We start from the raw sequence: 21,182 nt of genomic DNA, 5'->3' as shown, positions 1-21,182 counted from the left end.
AATTTCTAGGCACCGACTCGGTGCGGGACGAGGTAGAGGCAGGTAAACGTGTACGTCTTGGGCCCCAAGAAACTAGTGATCCAGCGGAACAAGGTCCGGGCGGAGATCACCGTACGAAGCGGGGTACCGGCTGGTCCCTGGGACCAGGGATTAAGGACGTGGATTGTGACGGGTCTCGCTCCGCTCCGCTCTGCCCACCAAAGAGTTGAAGGCGGAAGAGAAAGTTCTCTCAGTAGGCGCCGAGGCTGGGGAGCCGGAACGCCTGGGGAAAGGGTGGCTGAGCGTTAGCGAGGCCAAGCGAGCGAAGTGTGACTCCGTCGGCCGTCGGGAGGCGCCAGCGAGGGGTGGCTCGGCGGCGGCGCCCCCAGGACAGCTCTTTTTGACCGAAGTACGCGGAAGCCTGGCGGGCCTGGGGGGGCCCGGGGGGAATGGGGCTAGTGCCCTCTGCGCTGCAGAGGCGCCGGAGGGGCGGGGACAGGCGGAAAGGGCGGGGCGGGGCGGGGGCGCGGGCGGCTGTGGGCGGGGGTAGAGGCCGGCGGGGAGGGGACGGGAGGAGCGAAGGGGCCTACAGGGCTCTGCCGAAACCCTGTGTGTGAAGTCGGCGGCTGGCAGGACAGGGATCCAGGGTGGACTGGTCCGCGAGGGAGCCCCGTCCCCGAACAGCCGGAAGAGGCCACCTGGAGGGTGGACAGAGGCAGGGAGGGCCAGCATGCCCCCCATGCTGCTCCCCGCCCTGCCGCTTCTCCTGGGCGCCACGCTGACCTTCCGGGCAGTCCGGCACGCGCTCTGTCGCCTGCCCCTGCCCGCGCACGTGCGGGCCGACCCCCTGCGGACCTGGCGCTGGCATAACCTGCTCGTCTCCTTCGCGCATTCCATTGTGTCAGGGACCTGGGCGCTGCTGTGGTGAGTGAAGGACTGGGGGAGTGAAGGCGGCTGGGGATTCCTCTTTCCATCACTCACCGGCGGGCTATGGCCCTGACAGTCTCACCTGATTATCGGCTTGTAATGCTGTCCAACCAGGAGCGGCGGCAGCCCCAGGCGGCGGGGGGTAGGGGGGAGGTTTCTCACCTGGGAAACGGGACACACCTGGGTTTCAGCCAAGCCCCTCCTCGCTCCCCCGTCAGCCAATAGCGGACTGGCTAGGGTAATAGGGGGATTTGTGGGACCTTTGGGATACAGAAATGATAGCTTGCCTTCTTCCCTCTTTCAGTATATGGCAGACCCCTGAGATGCTGGTGGAGATTGAGAAAGCATGGTCGCTTTCTGGCTACCTGCTTGTTTGCTTCTCCGCAGGTAGATCTTGCCGGGAGGTATTAAATGGGTAGGGAGACAGGGATAAACTTCTAATTCGGTACCCTTTACAACCTTTCCCCCATCGCTCCGCTAGGGTATTTCATCCACGACACGGTGGATATCGTGATTAGCCATCAGTCAAGAGCTTCTTGGGAATATCTCGTCCACCACGTCATGGTAAGTGAGAAGCTGGGGATGTGGTATAAGCCTGGTGCCTATACCTGAAGCTACCTGAACCTGGAAGGTAAAGACCATCTTTTCTAAACCCCATCCCCACCACGTCCCACATCTCATGCTACAGTGCTTAGGGCTAGAATGAGCCCTTGGTTCACTACTTAAGGCCAGCAATCATGGCCTTCCAGCCAGTGTGGGTAGAGATCAAGATTTACTACTGTTGAATCCACTGTAAGCTTTGTTTCAGAGTGAAGATATTAAAGGACTTCTTATCCCTCCTGATGACCTGGATATTCCCACTAAGTTCCAAGGAAACCGTGGTATCCGGGCCCTAACCCATTCTCTCCCTTGCCTTGTAGGCTATGGGTGCCTTCTTTTCAGGCATCTTTTGGAGCAGATTTGTTGGTGGGGGTGTCCTAACACTGCTGGTGGAAGTCAGCAACATCTTCCTCACGATACGCATGATGATGAAGATCAATAATGCCCAGCATCTCCTCCTCTATCGGGTCAACAAATACATCAACTTGGTCATGTACTTCCTCTTCCGCCTGGCCCCTCAGGCCTACCTCACCCATCTCTTCCTGGGTTACGCAGGCCAGAGGACCCTGGGAACCTTTCTGCTGGCCATCCTGCTCATGCTGGATGTCATGATCCTTGTCTACTTTTCCCGCCTCCTCCGCTCAGACTTCTGTCCCCAGCGCATCCCCAGCCACCAACACAAAGACAAGTTCTTGACTGAGTGAAAAAGCAGTTAGGGATTTGTGGCAAGGACAACAAACACCGCCAAGGACAGCCTCACAGGAATGGAGAAGAGGCTTAGCCCCTCGCCTGAGGTGTTCTCTTGGGGCCAGCCTCTCTACCAAGCCTGCTCCTACTATTTAAAACACTAATGAAAGAATGTCTCTGAAGTCCTTGTCCTTTCTTGGGCAAGGGGTGAGGGAAGCAGACAGACCGGCTGGACGAGGTAGATGGGTGTGGGCTAAGGTGCTACTGCAAAGCCAGCCAAGCCACACAGCCCTAAAATGGATGCTAATGGAACCTCTGGATATTGGTCTCATACCAAGCCTCTTCCAGATAAAGGAAGGTGTTCTTGTAAAGCTGCTTGCTTGGTCTCTTTACCTCCAGGATAGAGGTCAAGTCGTAGCTGTCCTAGGACAACCAACTCTAATCTGGGTCATAAACCTCTGCTGCAAGTATGGTGAAGTGATATGGCTGAGTGTTCCAACAGGGTAAGTAGACCAAGAATCTTGACCAATCAAGCCTGGTTACTTAAGTGTTTATGTACCACAGTATGGCCCCTCACCCAAAAATCAACATAAAGACAAGAAGCATATACATAGTGAAAACTTATATTTGGAATTAGCCAGCTGGACTCAGTTTAGATGATCCCAATCTGAAAAACAAAAGGGAACTGTTACTGGGAGTTGAAATGTGAAGATTAAGAGGGAATGTCACAGTATTTTTAAAAGACAGAGGTGCAGTCAGTCAGTTAAGACTAATCACCGAAGTCAGGCTTTGGTCACTAACAGACACATCATTTGCACCCAGGAAGGGAGAGTGTTAAGGAGTTTGTAGCAAAGGAAGCTTACTTTGTTGGCAACATCCAAAGCATCATAGTCAGGAGCCAGTCGAACATATGCCTTCTTCTCTCCATCAGGCCTAGGGTGGTGAAGAAAGCCTTAATCCTTGCTGCCCCTCGTTGCCCCCATACCCTCTTCCACCCAGACTTCTGGTGCATCAATGGTTCCTTTGTTCATGTCATTTTTTTTCCCTCACAAATAGTGACTTTTTTCCCCCATCATTTGCACAGGGGGAGTCAGGGAAGCCACTAAGCCACAAACCACAGGTATTCTGACATTAACTGTACCTTACTCTAGAGCCTGCTTTTGCCTAGAGACAGGGATCAGGAAAATGAGCACTAACCCTTAAGTCCTAGAGACAGGACAGCTGACGTTCTGGGAAGCCTACTTTGGACCCCAAAAGCAGCATCAAGGAAATTCATGCCATTTAGATGAGAGGCCCTAGCCTCCTCCCCATCCCACAGGGCCCCACTCACCTACCTGATCAGAGTATTGACCTTAGCCACGTCAATGTCATAGAGCTTCTTCACAGCCTGTTTAATTTGGTGCTTGTTGGCCTTGACATCCACAATGAATACCAGTGTGTTGTTGTCTTCTATTTTCTTCATGGCTGACTCAGTGGTGAGGGGGAATTTGATGATGGCATAGTGGTCAAGTCTGGGAGAAAGGTAAAATGGGGTTACCTGGCATGGGTCCAATAAAAGGATGGGCCCTTTTTTGGAGCCCAAGGCCCAAAGAGCTCAGGTGCATCAGATAATGATAACAATCATTTCTGTCAGACTTTGGTCGCTGAACAGTGTCATCACATGCACCCTGAAACCTGGGGACCTGGAGCCTTGGTTTAGTGACATTTCAAGGGCTTTCATCCTTTTAAGAGATGAAACTCAATCATCTTTGAGTTCCAACCCTCTTCATTCTTTACCTGACCTCAACATTCCTGAGGAGCAAATTTCTAAAAGAAAGTTGAGACTTAAGAGGTTAGAAAACCAAACCCAAGAGCAAAGTTAAGACTATGGAATCCTGAATTCCAGGCTAGGGTTCCAAAGAATGTTGGTGCTTCACTATGAGACTCAATTGACTGTTTTTCCCTGTTTTGATTACTGAAAACTGGGTGACAAGCCATCAATTCTTGAGAACAACTTTTTATTTACAGCCTAGGTTAAAGTTACAATAGCCCCTCAGGACACAGCTTTCCCTCTGAAATTCTAGAAGCAAAGCTCTGTTTGCCTGGATACACTGTCCTTTTTTGAAGATAGAGATCAGGTCTCAACCTTTCATCACCTATCATCTAGGTCCAAATGGGGGTAAAAGTTCTTTTCTCTGTGGACACAATCTACTCTCCTGCATTTTTCGTAGGAAGCAATGGTTAAATTACCTTTGGTGGTAACCACTACCATGGCTCTGCTCTGAACTGTGCTCTGTAAGGTCAGTCATCACCAGTAGTGTGACACCAGAACACGCACATACCCTAAACTTTTGCCCACTCCCCCTAACCATTCCTTCAGTGTAAACATTTGGGAAAGTAAATGAAAAGAAGCTGCTATATACTGCTGCAGGCCTTCACTGTCCAATACAGATCCTAAACCTGGAACTCAGTCCCACTTTATACTCACCAGAATGAAAACCACATATGAAACAATCTAACAATTGACTAACCTTGACAATGACTCTGAGTTGTTTTAAATATGGCATTAATCTCATACTGCCGTTAGACAAGCACACTAGGTACCAACATGACTTTGAGAAGCCATACTCTAGGTTTGGTACATTTCCCAATTACCAATGGAGGACACCCAAACATCTTTTCATGAACAAGGGGCAGTACTGACTTGTTTCTCCTGGGGGCGCTCTTCCGAGGATATTTGGGCTGCCTCCTGAGCCGCAGTGTTTTGGGCCGCCGGAAGGTGGGTGACGTCCGGATCTTCTTTTTCTTGTGGCTGTGGACACCTTTCAACACTGCTTTCTTGGCCTTCAAAGCCTTTGCTTTGGCTTCAGCTTTAGGAGGGGCAGGGGCTGAGAAAAGGAAAGAAAACGAGGGTGAGGGATTTAGAAATCACTTCCGGCCTCAAGACCGGGAGTGGGCGTCCCAGGCCACACGTGCATCAGTGGTTCCTTTGAAGACATCACAAGTTTCAGGAGATTAAAATTTTTCCATCATATGCACGATTCTAGGACGAACTTGGGATAAAATGAGGAATAAACTAGCAATGACGAACGCTTGGCACTTGCTAGAATGTGAACTAGTAGTTTTATATATACCATCGCACAGCTACCCATTTAACGTGGAGTCAAACAGTTGAGAGTACTGACTCCTTACAGGTCTAGGAAACATGGAGCTTCCCAGAGCTGACGACCCGGCTGTCTCTGGTAGGCGGTACAGGCCAGGCTTGCCTCCCCAACCCCCTTCACTAGAGCCCCAACCACGCGGCTGGGCGTACGCGCTCCTTAGCGTTGCCGAAACGCAAGAAGCTGCTCCGGAGCAGACACCGCAAGGGTTGGCCCAGCCATCGTCCTCCCAGTTCATTCACTCTGCGGGGACCCTCGGCCAGTCGGCTGTTGATCCCCAGCCCCAGCACACACCTTCCTTCTTCGCCTTCGGCGCCATCTTCATGAAAAGGGTTTCTGAGACTTCTTACCACGGGCTTATAGAGCCAACTCTCACCGAAGACTCGCGATACTTTCTACTTAAAGCTGATTGGACAATCTGCAGCGCTGTGCCCGTCGGGAATGGTAGTTAGAATTTTTTCTTTCCTCGCGAGAGAGACTAAGCTAGCACCACCCCTCCGCTTGTCAGACCCTAAAGCTTCATGGGGGTTGTAGTTTTTTGGAGACACGCGTTTATTTTCAGTGGTATAACCTGCGGCTGCGCCGATCTGAGCGCTTCGCATCTTGAGCAACTTTAGGGAAGAGGATTGTGTGCTTGTGTGCCTGAAGCGATTAAGTCGTTTCAGTCGTGCCCGACTCTTGGCGACCCCATGGACTGTAGCCCGTCAGGCTCCTCTGTTCACGGGATTCTCCAGGCAAGAATACTGGAGTGGGTTGCCATGCTCTCCACCAAATATTCCCAACCCAGGGATCGAACCCGAGTCCCTTACGTTTGCCTTCATTGGCAGGTGGGCCGCCGAGGATGAAGGATTGCAGGTCCACTGCAAACTGGAATTAATACTGTAGTTAGATTGACTCAGTAGAGTGAAGCAAAATTCTAGAATGTTAGAGCAGGATTTGTCCAGTCCAACTCCGTCAGCAACATCTGTGGAAATTGAGGTCGAGAGAGGGGAGAGCACTTATTTATAACAGGGTGATTAGTTGGTCGAGTCAGGCAGAAGGGAGGAGCTAAGTGTCAGAGGAGGTGGTCACATTTCCCCTCTTTACCTGTGACAGCCTTCATGTGTCTTCCTGGGAATCTTTTTGAAGAGACGTTTCCAATATTCCAAACACTCAGCGCTCAGATTTCTCCAGGATACGCTCGTTCTTCTTGGGAATGATTTCATTCACAGTCCCCTCCCCTTAAATAGTTTTCCTTTCTTGGCTTATCTTTACATCCCCAAATTCAGTTCCTGACACTTTACAAGGTTTAGTAAACGCTCAGGTTTTAGTTTCTTTGAGGGACTGCTTACCCGCCCCATCACATCGCCTTTATGCCCTCCCCCTCCTCTCTAGGAATCAGAGATTCCCTTTGAAGGTGAGATTTACCGTGTGCTACTCTTTCTTCTGGGCTTTCCTGGTGGCTCAGAGGTTAAAGCGCCTGCCCGCAATGCGGGAGACCTGGGTTCGATCCCTGGGTTGGGAAGATTCCCTGCAGAAGGAAATGGCAACCCACTCCAGTATTCTTGCTGGAGAATCCCATGGACATGGACTCGCAAAGAGTCGGACACGACTGAGCGACTTCACCCCCTCTTCTAGCCTGCAGACTGCAAAAAGGAAAAGCCCTGGGGGAGTGGGGGTAGATTCCATTGGCTTCGGAGCAAAAGAAGGCCCGTGCCAAAGGAGAGTCCCCATGTCCCAGAACGGTGACCCCCTCAAAGGAGGAAATTCTCGGTCCCCTAGCCCTCCTTTATCCTCCATCAAGGGAGGCAGCTTGATCTTCGGCTCCCCAGGCCTGCAATCTACACGGCAGCCAGATTCGGACACCTCTCTCCTCGGTGGGTATCTCGTTCCTACCCTGGCATCGCCACCTCCCAGGGCAGAAGGGCGAGCGGGAGCAGACCCTATGAGTCATGTCCTGGGCCTGCAGTTGATGAGGGAAGCGCCGCCTCTCCTAGGGCCCCTTCTCTCCCCCTTTCCCCTCCCGCTGGTTCCTGGCGCAGCCAGATGCTGCGCAGCGATCCCTTCACCAGTTCGGCGGGGTAAGGGTCCCCTTGGAGGCTCCTGCCCGCACAGGAGATGCTGGGGAGACTTGGGGGAGCTCTCGGCAGGTTGCAACCTGGGTGAGGGCGGGCCCGGAGCCCTGGCGTGTCAGTCTGGCAGGGGAGGCTGACCTGGGGCAGCACTCGGGGAAGAGAAGAGGGGGAGGCCGGGGCGGGCAGCAAGGCCGGGAGTTGCCGGGAGAGGGGCGGGGGGCGGCCCTTTTCCAGGAATTTCCGGGGATCAAGTTACAGCGCTGGCGGAGGGAGAGCAGAGTGGGACGCGAGGCCCTGCGGCGGACTGGGCCCCTCGCCCCCTCCTGCAGCACACACTGACCCCGTGTGGCGGGGCCGCTCAGCGCCCCCCGGCTGCTCTGTTATGGTAGGGCCGCCTCAACCCCGAGTTGTCGTCGGGTCTCCACGGCCTCGAGTTATCGTAGGAACTATCCGACCCCGAGTTATCGTAGGGTCTGCGCGGACTCGGGTCCCCCCAGACGGGACTCCTCGCCCTCACTTGGAGGCCGAGGGGTCTCCCAGGCCCCGAGTCGTCCTAGGGACGCCCCGGGCCCGGGTGATTGTGGGTTCGCCCCGGCCCCCGGTGATTGTCTCATCCCCGTGGCCCGCGGTGGTCGTAGCGTCCCGGAGGCCACGGGCTCCCGTAGGCTCCCCGTGGCCCCGAGTTATAGTCGGGACCCCTCGGTCGCGGGTGATTGTCGGGTCTCCACGGGCCCGGGTCGCCGGAGCGCATCAGGCCTCCGCGCCTTCTCAGGGCGCCCCACAAGGACGCAGGCAAGATGAACATTCTGGCGCCGGTGCGGAGGGACCGCGTCCTGACGGAGCTGCCCCAGGTAGGCGCCAGGGCCACGTCGGGCTTCGGGCGGCGGTGGGTGTGGGCCGGGAGGAGGCGGCACCGGACCGGGCTTGGGCCCAACCCTGCCGCCCAGCTAGGCCAGCTGCTTCTGGGTGGTCCGCTCCCCACCCCCACCCTCCCGCCCCGCCCGGGGCTGCTCGGTGGCGGGCTGAGGGCCAGGAATGGGTGAGTCCCATTCTCTTCCGCCCCACCCAGTGCCTGAGGAAGGAGGCCGCTTTGCACGTGCACAAAGACTTCCAGCCCCGCGTCACCTGCGCCTGCCAGGAGCACAGGACAGGCACCGTGGGGTGAGTTAGAGACACCCGGAAGGAAGAAACGGAGTCCCAGGAAACCTGCAGTCAAAGCAAGGGTGCAGAGCCAAGAGCTGCAGGCTCCATTTCTGTCCCTACCAACCACACTGTTGTTCCCCCTTAGCGTGCCCCTGTGGTCCCCTTCCTTCCAGCTGAGTTGTGGGAAGTCCTAAGAGATGGAGTGGAGTAGGAAGGTGGCAGTTTAATTCCTGACACAGGGAAGGGGTCCACCTTAAGGCTGTGGTCACCAGCTTAGCTTCCCACACTCCATCTATTTGACCTCTAGGACAGTGAGCTGTTCTGAGCGATAAGTCCCATTGTGGGTTAAAAAAAAAAAAAAAAGATAATACTATTAACAGTTGTCACCATTAATTGAGCATGTACTGTGTGCCAGGCAGTGTGTTGGATATAATTACTGTCTTTTAGTAAATGGAAAATACCACTTTTAAGTTGTATACTGGGGGAGGAGGGAGAGATGTTGGAATGTATGTGTGTGTGTGTTGAGGGGGAGGGGTTGTTGGGTTGTTGTTTAGTCGCTCGGTGGTGTCCAACTCTTTGTGACCCTATGGTTTCTTTGTCCCTGGGATTTCCCAGGCAAGAATACTGGAGTGGGCTGCCATATCCTTCTCTAGAGGATCTTCTCGACCCAGGGATCAAACCTGGTCTCTTGCTTGGCAGGCAGATTCTTTGCCACTGAGCCACTTGACCAGTCCAGAATGTAGGACATTTATTTCATTTTAACCTTCACAACAACCCAATAAAATGTGTGTTAAATCCCAACTTAACAGATGTTGAAATTGAGGCTCAGAGAAGCTAAGAAACTTGTCCTGAGTCACACAGCTAGTGAGAGCTGGGACGCAAAATCAGTCTCTCTGACACTGAAGCAGAAACACTCCTCCCTAGCACATCTATCCAGGCCTGGTGTCTATGGTAACCTCAGCCCAGGTGCAGCTCCCTTTGTGGACCTGCCCCGGGAGCATTGGGACTCCTCTGAGTGAAGGAGCTAGAGCTAACTCTTCCCGCCCACTCTTGTGTCCAGCAGATTTAAGATCTCCAAGGTCATTGTGGTGGGCGACCTGTCAGTGGGGAAGACTTGTCTCATTAATAGGTAAGAGCTGGAGCTGAGGGGGGTGGGCCCAAGCCTAGCCAGGCGAACTGGGCTCAGGACCAGAGCATCTGGTGCCCCCTCAGGTTCTGCAAAGACACCTTTGATAAGAACTACAAGGCCACCATCGGAGTGGACTTTGAGATGGAACGATTTGAGGTGCTGGGCGTCCCGTTCAGTCTGCAGCTGTGAGTTCTTTCCCCACTCCCTCCCGCCCTTGCTTCTCCCAGCACCTGTTCCCCACCTCAACCCCCAGCACCACCCTGCCCCGCACATACCTGTGTTCCCACCACCTTCCTCCCCAGCTGGGACACTGCTGGACAGGAGAGGTTCAAGTGCATCGCATCAACCTACTACCGAGGAGCTCAAGGTAAGCACCAGGGTGAAGTGAGGTAGGTGGGTACACCTGGCCTCTAGCCTAGGGCTGGAGGGATTGTGGAAATGAGCCAGTAGCATCTTCCCCAACAATCTGCAGCCGTTTTCTGCCACTCTTCCAGCCATCATCATTGTCTTCAACCTGAATGATGTGGCCTCCTTGGAGCATACCAAGTGAGTGAGCATGCCGAACTATAAAGGGGGCTCTCTGAGAAGAGAAGGTTCAAAAAGAGGTGGGTCAGGAGTATGGAAGGGAAGGAGAAGAGTGCATCCAGGACCAGAGGGAGGGTCATTGGGCATAGAAGTGGGGGGAACCTATCTGCTTCCTCATCCCTTGCTGTCCACTGTCTATGGCAGGCAGTGGCTGGCTGATGCGCTCAAGGAGAACGACCCTTCCAGCGTGCTTCTCTTCCTCGTGGGTTCCAAGAAGGACCTGAGTGTGAGTGTGCCAGTGTGGGGGGGAGGACTTCCCATCTCGTCGAGGGAAACCCTACACCTAGCGTCTGACTCTGACTTTCCTTCAGACTCCCGCTCAGTATATACTGATGGAGAAGGACGCACTCAAGGTGGCCCAAGAGATGAAGGCCGAGTATTGGGCAGTCTCATCCCTTACTGGTGAGTCAGAGTCACCTGGCCTTCTGCTCTGGCCTTCCTGCCTGCCTTGCCTCTCACTCCTGCACCTCCAGCTGTGCCCATTGGCCTGGAACCACCCCTGAGCTCCTATCTGCTCCCTGTGTCAGGTGAAAATGTCCGGGAGTTCTTCTTTCGTGTGGCGGCGCTGACCTTTGAGGTCAACGTGCTGGCTGAGCTGGAGAAATCGGGATCCCGGCGCATAGGGGATGTTGTCCGTGAGTGCCCGCCTGGACGAGGGTGGCAGAGAGCACAAGGACCCTCCATCCTTCCCTCACTTATTTCTCACCCTTCTTCAGGCATCAACAGTGATGACAGCAACCTCTACCTAACTGCCAGCAAGAAAAAGCCCACGTGTTGCCCGTGATGGGTAAGGGACTGTCCAGAGACTGCCCGCCCCAGGGCACTGTGCCACCTTGACTCCCCCAGAATTCAACCCCAGGACATTTGCACTGACTGTTTTTCCAGACCAAAGAGCTGCCTCTTGGTGGCAGTATTCCTGGAGAGGTACTTGGGACCGTGCTAGTCACTTCCTGCCCCCAGGCACTGTGTCAAAACCTGGATGCCCCTCTCTCTCCAAGGTGCCCAGTGTGGGGAGGTAAGAGGGCCCTGCTGCTCTTACTCAGCCACTGGGCCCTCTAGGTTTCAGGATGCTTAATGGTCCTAGTCTCACACTATGCCTTATGCATTAAAATTTCTGTCATTAGCAGGTTAGGGTCTGGAGTCCTTTGTGGGGGATCAGGGATGTGGAATGGGTGATCTTAGGACTGGAGCCTTCTGCTGTGATTCTGGCCATTCTTGGCCTCTGGGCAGGGCTCAGGCAGGCTGGGAATTCGGACCACATGTAGAGGGATGCACTTGGCTCTCACTGGATGACATCTGAGTGACCTTTGAGATCTTTAAGAGCCCTTTTCCTTTGGTCCCTTCCCCCCAAATGTCTCCTGCTACTTGGTGCTTATACATAAGTCCACCATTATATAATATTTTTTTTCACCTTCTTCCTGCCTTTTAAAAATCTCTAAGAAGTATTTTTTAGAGTATGGAACACAGTGAGAAGTGAGTTTTGGGTGCTTGTTGGGTTGACCAGAAGGCCCAGGAAGGTAGAGGCAGGACTCTTATTTAGAAGATGTGCTGATAACATCTAACTATATTAGTGATATAAACATAAAATTATGAGTAGCACATTTTTATATTTTAAAACTGTTAAAAACTAAATTGAATTAAAAATGAGACATTTTTCCCACTTCAAAAAAAAAAAAAAAAAGATGTGCTCTAAGCAGGAGGATGGGAGGATTCTGCATTTGAATCCTTGCTGTACATCTTGGGACACTCAGACAAGTCACTTCTCCTCTGTGCCTTAGTTTCTTCATCTCTATTGTCATTATTTTCTTTTGGGGGGAATTGTGCTGCACAGTTTATGGGATCTCAATTCCCTGACCAGAGACTGAACCCAGGCCACAGCAGTGAAAGACTGGAATCCTAACTAGGCAATCCAGGAACTCCCAGTTGCCTCCTCTGTAAAGGAGGAGCACGTTCATCATTCATTTCATGGATGAAATATGATAAAGCACTAATACATGCATGTGTGCATGCTAAGTTGCTTCAGTCATGTCTGACGCTTAGCGACCCCATGGACTGTAGCCTGCCAGCTTCCTCTCTCCATAGGATTCTCCAAGCAAGAAGACTGGAGTGGATTGCCATGCTGTCCTCCAGGGGATCTTCCCAACCCAGGGCCGGGTTCTTTACCAGTTGCGCCACCTGGGATACCCCAATACATACATAGAAAGAGCTTAAAAACCTTAACTATTATAATAACAGTTTGGGTGAAGAGTGACCAAGAACCTGGCTCCCCGTTGACATCTGACCCAGAGCCAGAGATTGGCTGGAAGTGTCTCAGATATTCGGGCCACAAAAGGAGGGACACCTGTGGCCTGGTGTCATCATCCTAAGAGGCCAAGACAGGAACATCAATCCTAGTTCCCAGTAAGCAACCCCTCTGTCCTTTGCTACTGTTCTTACCTGCTACGCCCTTCTGGAAGAGTTGGTTCTTCTGCACACTCGCCCTTCCCCACTCCTCCGACTCCATGTTGACATCTATATTGGGCAGTATTGTCACTGGGACAGGGAGCCCCATAGAAATAGGAGGGGGCGCTTGGGGTGGGGGCCGTCGCGGGGCTGAGAGCCGGTATCACGTCTTCTTTCGCTGGGCTCCCATGGAGGGGCCTGCTGGGGGAGAGAAAGAGCGAGCCCGGCCTCCCGCCAGGGAAGGAGAGACCCCGAAATCCTGGATGGAGGGCTGGAGATTGGTGGGAGTAGCTCCCTAGGCGGACGCGCACTGACCCGAGTGTAGATTGGGGGCGGGGCTAAGGGCTGCGGCTGGGTTCGGAAGGATTGGGAGGGGCCGGGAGGTTGAGAGAATGGCTGGGGCGGGGCTAAGAACGGGGTTGGGGCGGGGCTAGGTTCTGGGGGTAGGACTAAGCCGGGAGCAGATCTGGAGAGGAGCTAGGGATGGGACTGAGGGCTGGGCCTGAGCGGCCGAGCTAAAGTTTAGGCCTGAGATACGGGGGAGGTGCTGAGGGAGGGGCCCGGAAGGAGCTAGGAGGCCCCGGATGAAGAGCGCCGCTGAAGCGAAGACTTGGGCTAAGACAACGCAGCCTAGAGCAGAGGGAGAGGGGAGACTGGGCAAGCATGAGGCGGAGTTAAGGGCTAGACCGGGGCGAAGCTGAGATTGGTGTTTACGGTGGGCTCGGCCAAGCTGAGGTTCAGGGTTGGACTTCTGCGTGGAAGAGTCTTGTAGAGACGAAGAACTAGACTGAGAGATATGTGGGTCAGGACGACACTGAGGATTGAAAGGTGGACTAAGGAAAAAACTGAGGACGATACCAGCTCGTGGGACGAGAGCAGCACTGGTAAAGAGGGGGCGTGGCAGATTAGGGGAGGGCTTCCCGCGGGGGGGCGTGGCACGGGGGACCGGCCTGAGAACCCAAGGAGGGGGTGGAACCTGAGAGCCCGACGAAAGAGGCGGGGCCAAAGGCTGACTGGGGCGGAGTTAGGGCCTGGGGGCGGGTTCACTCGAGCCTTGGACCAATGATTGAGCAATAGGGACCGGAGGGCTGGAGAACCGCTTGCCGGTTGGACTGGGGTGGTCGGTTGGAGCCAGAGCTACGACCTCTGGTTTTAGGGGTGGAAGGCATTGCTGTTCCTCAGCCGCTAAGCTGGAAGTGAGGGGTTTGGCTGGAGCTCAAGGTCCAGTCGCCGGGGTTGGGTCCGGCGGTTCCTTTGACTTTAGGGCAGGAAGAAGTCTGGAACTTCCACTCGTGACATCACAATCGCCTCCAGAGGTGGGCGGGGCCAGGGCGGTATTTCCAAGGAGATCGGAGCTGCCCTGCCTAGCTCCCTCCTCTTCCCTCCTTCCCTTCCTTGGTTTTTCCCTCCCTCCCTTTCTTCCTCCTTCCCCCCTCCCTATCTCCCTCCCCCGTTCAGCGGCTCGGGCGCCCGACCTGGAACCCTAACCCCTGTGCCGCAAGGGCAGGGGGAGTTCCTCAGCTCGCAAGACTGGGAGGACTGTACAAATGAGCATCACCTGTGAGTTTTGAGTTAGGTCTCTGTACCTCTATTAAAGTCCTACTAAGAAAGAGACCTCAAGCTTCCCTCTGCCTTTTAAGCTCTCTCTCATTCAATGTCACTCATTCATTATGGGGTCTCCCCTAGGGCCATCTTCAATTACTTCTGCTGCAGGAGCTCCAGATTGCTGCTTCAGCTGGAAACTAGAGCAGATTGTTTTCCTCAGAGCTGAGAAGAGTTATTAAATCCCTCCCCTTGGCATTAGAGTTATGGCATAGAGTTAAGTCAAGGCTTCTTGGGGATATGGGGGGAGGGGCTGTTAGTTCGTGGACACTGCATATGAGCCTCTTCCATGGTGACTCTGGAGATAGCAAGCAGAGTTTGAATCCTGGCCCTGGCTCAGGTCACTCTGGCCTGACCTTTAGGTTCCAGGCTGGATAAAGGAGGCTGTGGAGTCAGGATTGAGTAAAACCAGAGGGTGAGGAATTGGCTGTGTTGGAGGTGAAAAGAAGTTGTAGTGGGAAGTGATAGCTGGCAGGACAGGTTTTGGATAGGAACCACAAGTAGACAGGCTGAAAGAGCATGGACTATGGAGCCAAGAAAATTGGATTTGAATCCTACTTCTGTCATCTATTAACTTGTTTCTTTGGACAAGTTACTTATTGTAATTCTCTGTGTCCCCATCCATAAAATGTGCTTTGGTGAGGATTTAGAATCAATGGCATATTTTAAAGGCCCAGCACAGTGCCTGACCCTGGGAAAATGCTCATCCAAGGTCAATTTTCTTTCCCCAGAAAAGTCCCCAGATTTGAACCCTGGAGAGAATCTCCAATGCCACAGCTTCTTTGTGGCACCAATAGGGCTTTATTCTCTTCTAGTCATGTGTTCATTCAATCAACCAACTGGGGGACCAGTTATATCATGATGAAGAGTTTGCAGCTCATCCTGAAGGTAGTGGAATGCTATTAAAGAGGAGGAATGTGGTGAACCAGTTTGGCTGCATTGTGAGGAGTGGATATAGGGAGTGAGACAGAAGTTAGGGAGGCCAGGTGGGAGGCTACTCCAGCTGTCTGTGTCAGAGATAATTGATAGGTCTGAATCAGAGTCAGATGTGGGAGCAAGTAGGCATGGCAAGACTTGGTCATTGAGTTGGTGAGAAGTGAGGCAAAGGATGATCCCTAGATTTCTAGCTGAGGTGTCTGTTGCTTTCTGAAATGGCAGTTACAAGAGACAGTTTTTCATGAAGGGTAGGGAGAAGATGGTGGGTTCATATGATGTTTGCTGGTCTGATGTTTTGAGAATGTCCGAGAGGACATAGGCTATGTGCTCAGGAAACCAGTCTGCATTGGAGATTGAGATTTATGTCATTTTATTAGTGGATGTTGAAACCATGGAAATGGATAACATTATCCAAGACAAGCCTGTAGAGTCTTTTGAGAAGGAGGCCAGCAAAAGAACCCTGGTCATCACCAATTTAAGGAGTACAGGCCAGCAAAGAAGTTAGGAAAGAAATAAAAGCTAGGAAAGAAGAAAGAGATGAGAGAGGTGTGTCTTGAGAGCCAAAGGAAGAGTCTGCAGAAGAAAGAGGCTAATTGATCAACAGGATCAGTGAGATGAGACAAAAAGAAGGTCACTGGGTTTGGCTATTAGATCACTGGTGGCCTTTGCCTGGGCTAATCTGATAGAGGGCAAAGATGGCTGCCACCTGTAGGTGGCTGGAGAAGACAAAGGTCAAGACTTAGCTCACTGAAGGTGGGGACTGGGCCTCCTTTGCTGGGGCCTAGTGAAGCTGTCCAATATGTCTGTTAAATGATGGCGTGAATAAACTTGGATTGAAAAGGAAGAAGGGTGGCTATGCAGCGACATAAGGAGAAATAGGGTTCACAGAATGTTTTGTGTAAAGATGTTCATAGCCTGTAAGAAGAAAAACAAACAAGAAAGAGGCAGAAGGTGAGAATTCTGTCTGGGACCTGGAGTTCAGGCGCTTGGGCAAGGAGGGAGGGACACTTCCCCAGGCTAGAAGTCGATGGGGGTGGGAGCAGCCACAGATGAAGCCCACGAAATGATGCATTGAGAGGAACAGTTGCAGGGTGCAAATTTCCAAGGGAAGCGTTCAGAGTTTCATTCATTTGAGTATTTCCTGTGCCGTGGAAAACAGATGGAACTTACCGGAGACCTATAGAAGGATGACCAAGTACCACTGAAGGCCCCGCTGAAGCCCCAAAGCAATCATCTCCTTTCCTTAAGCAGGACTCAATCCGGTACCCTCATAGGACAAAGCTAATTGTAGGAAGGAAAAGGAAGTGCAGACTCTACTCTGCGGTTGCTGATGGAGCTGCTGTCATGTTGGAGTTTCGTTTGGGGACACCCTGGGACAATCCCTTCCCTGAAACCGTCCTTTCTTACCTAGACTCTTGGCTCATGCCTATTCTTCCCTCCAGATTCTACTCCTGTTATGCTTCTTCCAAGAAGCCCCGTGCCCCCATTTCAGTGGGTGTCCTTGCTCCCACGGGCCTACCTCCCCACCCTGTCGCTCCCTATCAGGGTCTGCCTCACACCACTGTCCTGTACTGTTGCACAGACTGTGTCTCCTCTCCTCATCCCCTCCCCCAGCCCCTGTTGTCCCCCAGCCCCTGTTGAGAGCAGGGACTATTGTCTTTTAATCTCTGCATCTCCTGGGGCTGTCCCTAGAGGTTCTCAGGAGCTGTTTTCTGAGTGAATGGCGTGGGGAGGGGCTGCTGCTACCTCTGTGTACTCTCTCAGATATAAACAGGTTGCCCAGCTGGGGGAGAGGACATCTGCTGGCTAGTGTGGCATCCAGCACAGATGCTTCTACTTTATCCTCTGAAGGTGGGTCCTCCTTTAAGGGGGGCGGGGTGTGTGGAAATCTTTGGCCCCAGGGGTCCCCACCACCCCTCACCTGGTGGTAGGCTGGAGGGAGGGAGGTGTTTGGTCCTGAAAGGGTCACCTGGCTGCCCTACCCCAACCCCTTCTCGTGCCCCGCTGAGAGGGCCACCCCTTCCTGGAGATCACAGTCACCCCTTTCCTTTGTACAGCCCTTTATGGTGCACAAATATCTTTGACATACGTAAACTGAGTCCTCTCAACAACCCTGCAAAAGAGGTATTACCATCATTCCCACATTGTGAGTAAGGAAATGAAGGCTCAGAGAAGTAAAGTAACTTGCCCCTAGGTCACCCAGCTCAACTTGGACTCAGGCCTGACTACAAGTTCGGGGCAGTTGCCACTCTGCTGCCCTTTGCTGCAGTTGAGCAGTGCTGGAGAAACCCTGAGGCAGTGGTGATGGTGTTCCAAGGTCCTGCCTCCCGTGCAGGACTCATTCCCCTGCCGTTGGAGAAGGGGCGTGGGAGGAAAGGAAGCACAAAGGGAAGCCACTAAGTGGATCGGGGTGTATGGGGGACCCAGGCCCCCCACAGCTTGGTGGGGGGAAGGGAAGGGACAAGGAAGGTGGGGAAGGCTCAGACCAAGCTTCTGTCTCACCTCTCAAGTCCTTTAAGGTCACCTGGAATAACTTTAAGGCCAGCCTGAGTTAACTGCTGACTGGAGGCCAGTATGAAGTCTTGCCCCAGTTCCACCCCTTGTAGGGGCTGGATAAAGGCACAGTCCTCCTGGCCTGTTCTGAGAGAGTCAGCCAGCCACAGCACCCGAGAACAGCCACAGGCAGCCCTGGAACTTACGAGTACCCGGAACTGGGGTTCAGGGGAACCCTGCAGGAAGGTGCCCTGTCCTCTCAGCACAGGGAGTTGTTTCATGGGCTTATGTTGTAGATGGTGGCCCAAGGGAAACGCCACTGGGCCTTAGGCAGGGTCAGAGGTGAGGTGGTGGGAGTGGAGGCTGGGCGAGACCAGTATGCGTACAGGCTTGATGCATCCTAGCAAAAGAGGTAGGCATCTTTCCTCGGGGGCCTCCCCTAATTCCAGTCATCTCTTGGCAGCTTCTCCCCTGTGCTACCTACAAGGGTGGGTTGTTCAAGTTTGTGGCTTTAAGGACTGGGGAGAGAATGGATGGGGAAAGGGAACTTGATAAAGAGGGAGCAGGGAGAGTCAAGATTGAGTTTGGGAAAGGGGAGACAAGTGACGGTGAGACAGGCATCAGAGGGAGAGGGAGAAGAGGCTTAGAGAAGAGAGGAGGAAGGAGAAGAGACAGAAGCCCAGGGACATGATGCGCCCAGGGGTGGCACTCAGGCAGGCTCCTCCCTGGCTTCAGCATCCTGCTATATCGGGCCCTGGGGCTGGAGCCGCTTCAAAGGCTGGGAGGGGTGGGACACCGGTCTCCGCTGGCTCCCCTCGGCCCTCCCCTCTCTGAGTTACTCTGCACATGGGGTCAGCTGACAACTCTGAGCACTGGGTGAGGGGCAGGTGGGAGTCAGTGGAGGGCCCTGGGAAGGTGGGGCTCCCACAGAAGGCAGGGGAGGGGAAGAGGCAGGTGTTACCAGACAGCATGGGGCTGGTGGGGACCTTGGTGAGACACTGTCCTGGAAGTCTGCGAGGGGCAGGCAGACTCATATGCAATGGGCTGGGGAGAGGAGAGGCTGAGACCTAGGTACAGTTGGGCTGAGTTACTACTACCAAGCAGTAAAGACAGCTGTGTGTGCGTGTGGGTGGATGTCCCTAGCAGTCCAGTAGGGTTAGGACTCAGCGCTTTCAATGCTGGAGCCCTCGGGTTCAATCCCTCGTCGGGGGAACTAAGATCCCACAAGCTGCACAGTGAGGCCCCAAACAGAACAAAACAACTATGGGGGAGGGAGGGTGGTGGCAGCGGGTGAACCTGATGAAAGCTTTAGATTGAGCTGTGAGATGGGAGATCCAGGTGTGCTGCTGTGGCCACCATGTGACCCAGGCTCTTAACCCCCTCAGGTGAATTCAAGAACGCTGACAGGTGCTGCTGGAAACACAAGTGTGCCGGGCACATCGTCCACCCCTTCTCCTCTGACTGTGTCCACCACGACGTGCACCTGCACTCTCTCAGCCACTGTGACTGTGACTCGAGGTAAGGCCCCCCTCCTCGGGAGACCCACAGCCCAGGAGAGACTCCTGGGCAGACCCAGGTCTAAAACATCCATTGTGGCTCCCCGCATCAGCTCTGCCCTCCCGGCCCCAGCTTTGTAAGCCTGGCTCTGCTCCAGGAGCCGTGGGGCGGTCTTCCGGCAGCCTGGGCTGAGCACAGTGGAAGCCCGCTGTCCCTTAGGCTTCTTGCTCTGGGCCCCTGGGGAATCATGGAGGCATGGGAGCTGGGCTGAGTCCCCTGTGTGGCAGGCTGAAGGACTGCTCAGAGAAGACGAATAGCAGCTCTGGAGATGTGGGCCCAACCTGCTCCCGAGACGTGGACTCAACCTGTTTCGACATCATCCAGTCCCCATGCTTTGAGCTCATCCCAGAGGAAGAGTGTGTGGAGCGGTTCTGGTACGGCTGGTGAGTTCTGGCAGATGGAAAGGGGTCACTGGCCCCCACATCCTGTCAGTCATCTTTCCCTGCCCTCCTCCCTCGCAGGTGCAAGAGCTACAGGCCTGTCTCCGTGGCAGTGATCCACCATCCCATCCACCATGAGTGTGGCACAGATGACCTAAACCAAGAGGAAGAGGAGGAGGAAGAGGAGGAGAGCAAGCCTCCCATCCCGACCCAGGTGGTTCCCACCCCCACCCCCACCGACACAGGCATGAGCATGATCACTGGTGCCCCTGACTCAGCAGCTCCCATCACCATCTGGCGTTCCGAAAGCCCCACTGGGAAGTCCCAGGGCAACAGGGTGATCAAGAAGATAAAGAAAAAAAAAGAGAAAGACAAGGAGGAGGAGACAGACGAAAAGGAAAAGGCAAAGGTGAAGAAAAAAGTCAAGAAGGGCAAGTTGACGAAGAAGAAAAGCCCAGTTAAATCAGAATCACCTCCGGACTTAAGCCGATCGTTAAGCCCAAGAGAGCTGGCCAGGATGTCAGAGTCCAGCCCAGACAGCCGGCAAGATCTGGAGAGTGAGGACAGTTACAATGACCCTGGGCGGGAGGAACCCTCCAGCGAGGATATTGTGGAGTCTTCATCACCCAGGAAGAGAGAGAAGAACGGGGTCCAGGTCAAGAAGCCCGGCTTGAAGACCTCACCAGTCAAGAAGGTCAACAAGAGGAGATCTCCCCCAGCATCAAACCCCAATCTCAGTTGAGGCGACCAGGGTGAAGAATAAATACGATCAAGCCTGTAGCTGACCCCCTGCTTCTCTCTCCCTCCAACCTGGCTACTTGTGGGGGCAGGAGGTGGGCTCTGGGCATGGCTGGAGCCAATGTGCTAAGGGGCTGCGGGGTTTCTGAAGGGCGGTCCGTCTTTCAAGAGAAGTCCAGAGAAGGTAGGTGGGTGGGCAGGGAAGGGGCAGACTCTGTTTCTCTGTAACATCCTAGGTCCAGGCACAACTAGGTGGGAAGGCGACTTCCTGTCGACCAGGAGACAGGTCTGTGAAATCCACCTGGTGATGGGCAGTACTGTGTGCAGTGATACCCCTAATAAATTGAACCTTTTAACCCACTCTGTGCCACCGTGCCTGGCCTTTCCCTACCCTTAAGTGGCCCTGGGAAGGTGCTGGTGGCATCGAAGGGAACACGATCTTCCCAACTGGTTGGCCCTGCTCCGGCTCAGCCCTTCTAAACTGTCCCCACCCCCCCTTCTTTAAAAAAGATTTATATTTATTTTTTTGGCTGCACTGGCTCTTTGGTGCTGTGCTTGGGCTTCTCTGGTTGTGGAGCATGGGCTCAGTGGGATCTTCCCGGACCGGGGATCGAACCCGTGTCCCCTGCATTGGCAGGCATCAGGCAAGTCCCTCTTCTAGAAACCTTTTGTGCTGAAGGGAAAGGAACTGAATTCCTGTCAGAAGGCAAGCCCCTCCCCCCAACTCCTGCCGAGAAACAGCCAAAGGGATCTTGAATGAAGATGTCAGGTGGGAAGCCCACCAAGTATG

General features: G+C 53.8%; 4 protein-coding genes and 4 non-coding genes across 13 annotated transcripts; 3 read left to right on the top strand and 5 right to left on the bottom strand.

Annotated features, from left to right (window-relative positions):
• Window positions 1–6: 6 nt before the first annotated feature.
• TLCD1 (TLC domain containing 1) lies at window positions 7–2,365 on the top strand. Its single transcript, XM_043903212.1, has 4 exons — window positions 7–903; window positions 1,211–1,293; window positions 1,388–1,470; window positions 1,827–2,365. The coding sequence occupies exons 1-4, from the start codon at window positions 710–712 to the stop codon at window positions 2,208–2,210; spliced, it is 744 nt and encodes a 247-aa protein (XP_043759147.1). The 5' UTR covers window positions 7–709; the 3' UTR covers window positions 2,211–2,365.
• A 435-nt stretch (window positions 2,366–2,800) lies between these two features.
• RPL23A (ribosomal protein L23a) lies at window positions 2,801–5,772 on the bottom strand. The gene is made up of 5 exons (XM_043903216.1): window positions 5,628–5,772; window positions 4,877–5,060; window positions 3,528–3,704; window positions 3,057–3,126; window positions 2,801–2,860 (listed from the first exon to the last, which is right to left on the bottom strand). Exons 1-5 carry the CDS (start codon window positions 5,656–5,658, stop codon window positions 2,846–2,848), a joined length of 477 nt encoding a protein of 158 aa, XP_043759151.1. The 5' UTR covers window positions 5,659–5,772; the 3' UTR covers window positions 2,801–2,845.
• On the bottom strand, window positions 2,942–3,012 carry LOC122695881. Its single transcript, XR_006341618.1, has one exon. It is a non-coding gene; the product is annotated as a small nucleolar RNA Z17 (small nucleolar RNA).
• LOC122695864 lies at window positions 3,200–3,275 on the bottom strand. The gene has a single exon (XR_006341605.1). It is a non-coding gene; the product is annotated as a small nucleolar RNA SNORD42 (small nucleolar RNA).
• On the bottom strand, window positions 3,791–3,860 carry LOC122695880. Its single transcript, XR_006341617.1, has one exon. It is a non-coding gene; the product is annotated as a small nucleolar RNA Z17 (small nucleolar RNA).
• LOC122695863 lies at window positions 5,145–5,211 on the bottom strand. The gene has a single exon (XR_006341604.1). It is a non-coding gene; the product is annotated as a small nucleolar RNA SNORD42 (small nucleolar RNA).
• Window positions 5,773–7,261: 1,489 nt separating the features above from the next.
• Window positions 7,262–11,370, top strand: RAB34 (RAB34, member RAS oncogene family). 2 transcript variants are annotated; one of them, XM_043903211.1, is made up of 11 exons: window positions 7,262–7,393; window positions 8,026–8,238; window positions 8,457–8,548; window positions 9,594–9,659; window positions 9,743–9,844; window positions 9,962–10,026; window positions 10,154–10,205; window positions 10,389–10,470; window positions 10,556–10,646; window positions 10,772–10,879; window positions 10,961–11,370. In XM_043903211.1, the coding sequence occupies exons 2-11, from the start codon at window positions 8,185–8,187 to the stop codon at window positions 11,026–11,028; spliced, it is 780 nt and encodes a 259-aa protein (XP_043759146.1). In that variant the 5' UTR covers window positions 7,262–7,393; window positions 8,026–8,184; the 3' UTR covers window positions 11,029–11,370. The 2 variants fall into 2 exon arrangements, with proteins under 2 accessions (XP_043759146.1, XP_043759145.1); XM_043903210.1 differs by lacking the exon at window positions 7,262–7,393 and having other exon boundaries at window positions 7,576–8,238; window positions 9,591–9,659.
• A 1,760-nt stretch (window positions 11,371–13,130) lies between these two features.
• Window positions 13,131–20,752, top strand: PROCA1 (protein interacting with cyclin A1). Of its 5 annotated transcripts, XM_043903206.1 has the most exons (6): window positions 13,131–13,570; window positions 14,145–14,246; window positions 16,989–17,075; window positions 19,103–19,235; window positions 19,502–19,657; window positions 19,736–20,752. In XM_043903206.1, exons 2-6 carry the CDS (start codon window positions 14,234–14,236, stop codon window positions 20,394–20,396), a joined length of 1,050 nt encoding a protein of 349 aa, XP_043759141.1. In that variant the 5' UTR covers window positions 13,131–13,570; window positions 14,145–14,233; the 3' UTR covers window positions 20,397–20,752. The 5 variants fall into 5 exon arrangements, with proteins under 5 accessions (XP_043759141.1, XP_043759140.1, XP_043759144.1 ...); XM_043903205.1 differs by lacking the exon at window positions 14,145–14,246; XM_043903209.1 differs by lacking the exon at window positions 16,989–17,075.
• Window positions 20,753–21,182: the final 430 nt, after the last annotated feature.

The sequence above is a fragment of the Cervus elaphus genome, chromosome 5 (genome assembly GCF_910594005.1).
Source record: "Cervus elaphus chromosome 5, mCerEla1.1, whole genome shotgun sequence".
NCBI classification, from domain to species: Eukaryota; Metazoa; Chordata; class Mammalia; order Artiodactyla; family Cervidae; genus Cervus; species Cervus elaphus.
The sequence above is the reverse complement of the archived record's forward strand: the minus strand, read 5'-3'. Positions and strand labels throughout refer to the sequence as shown.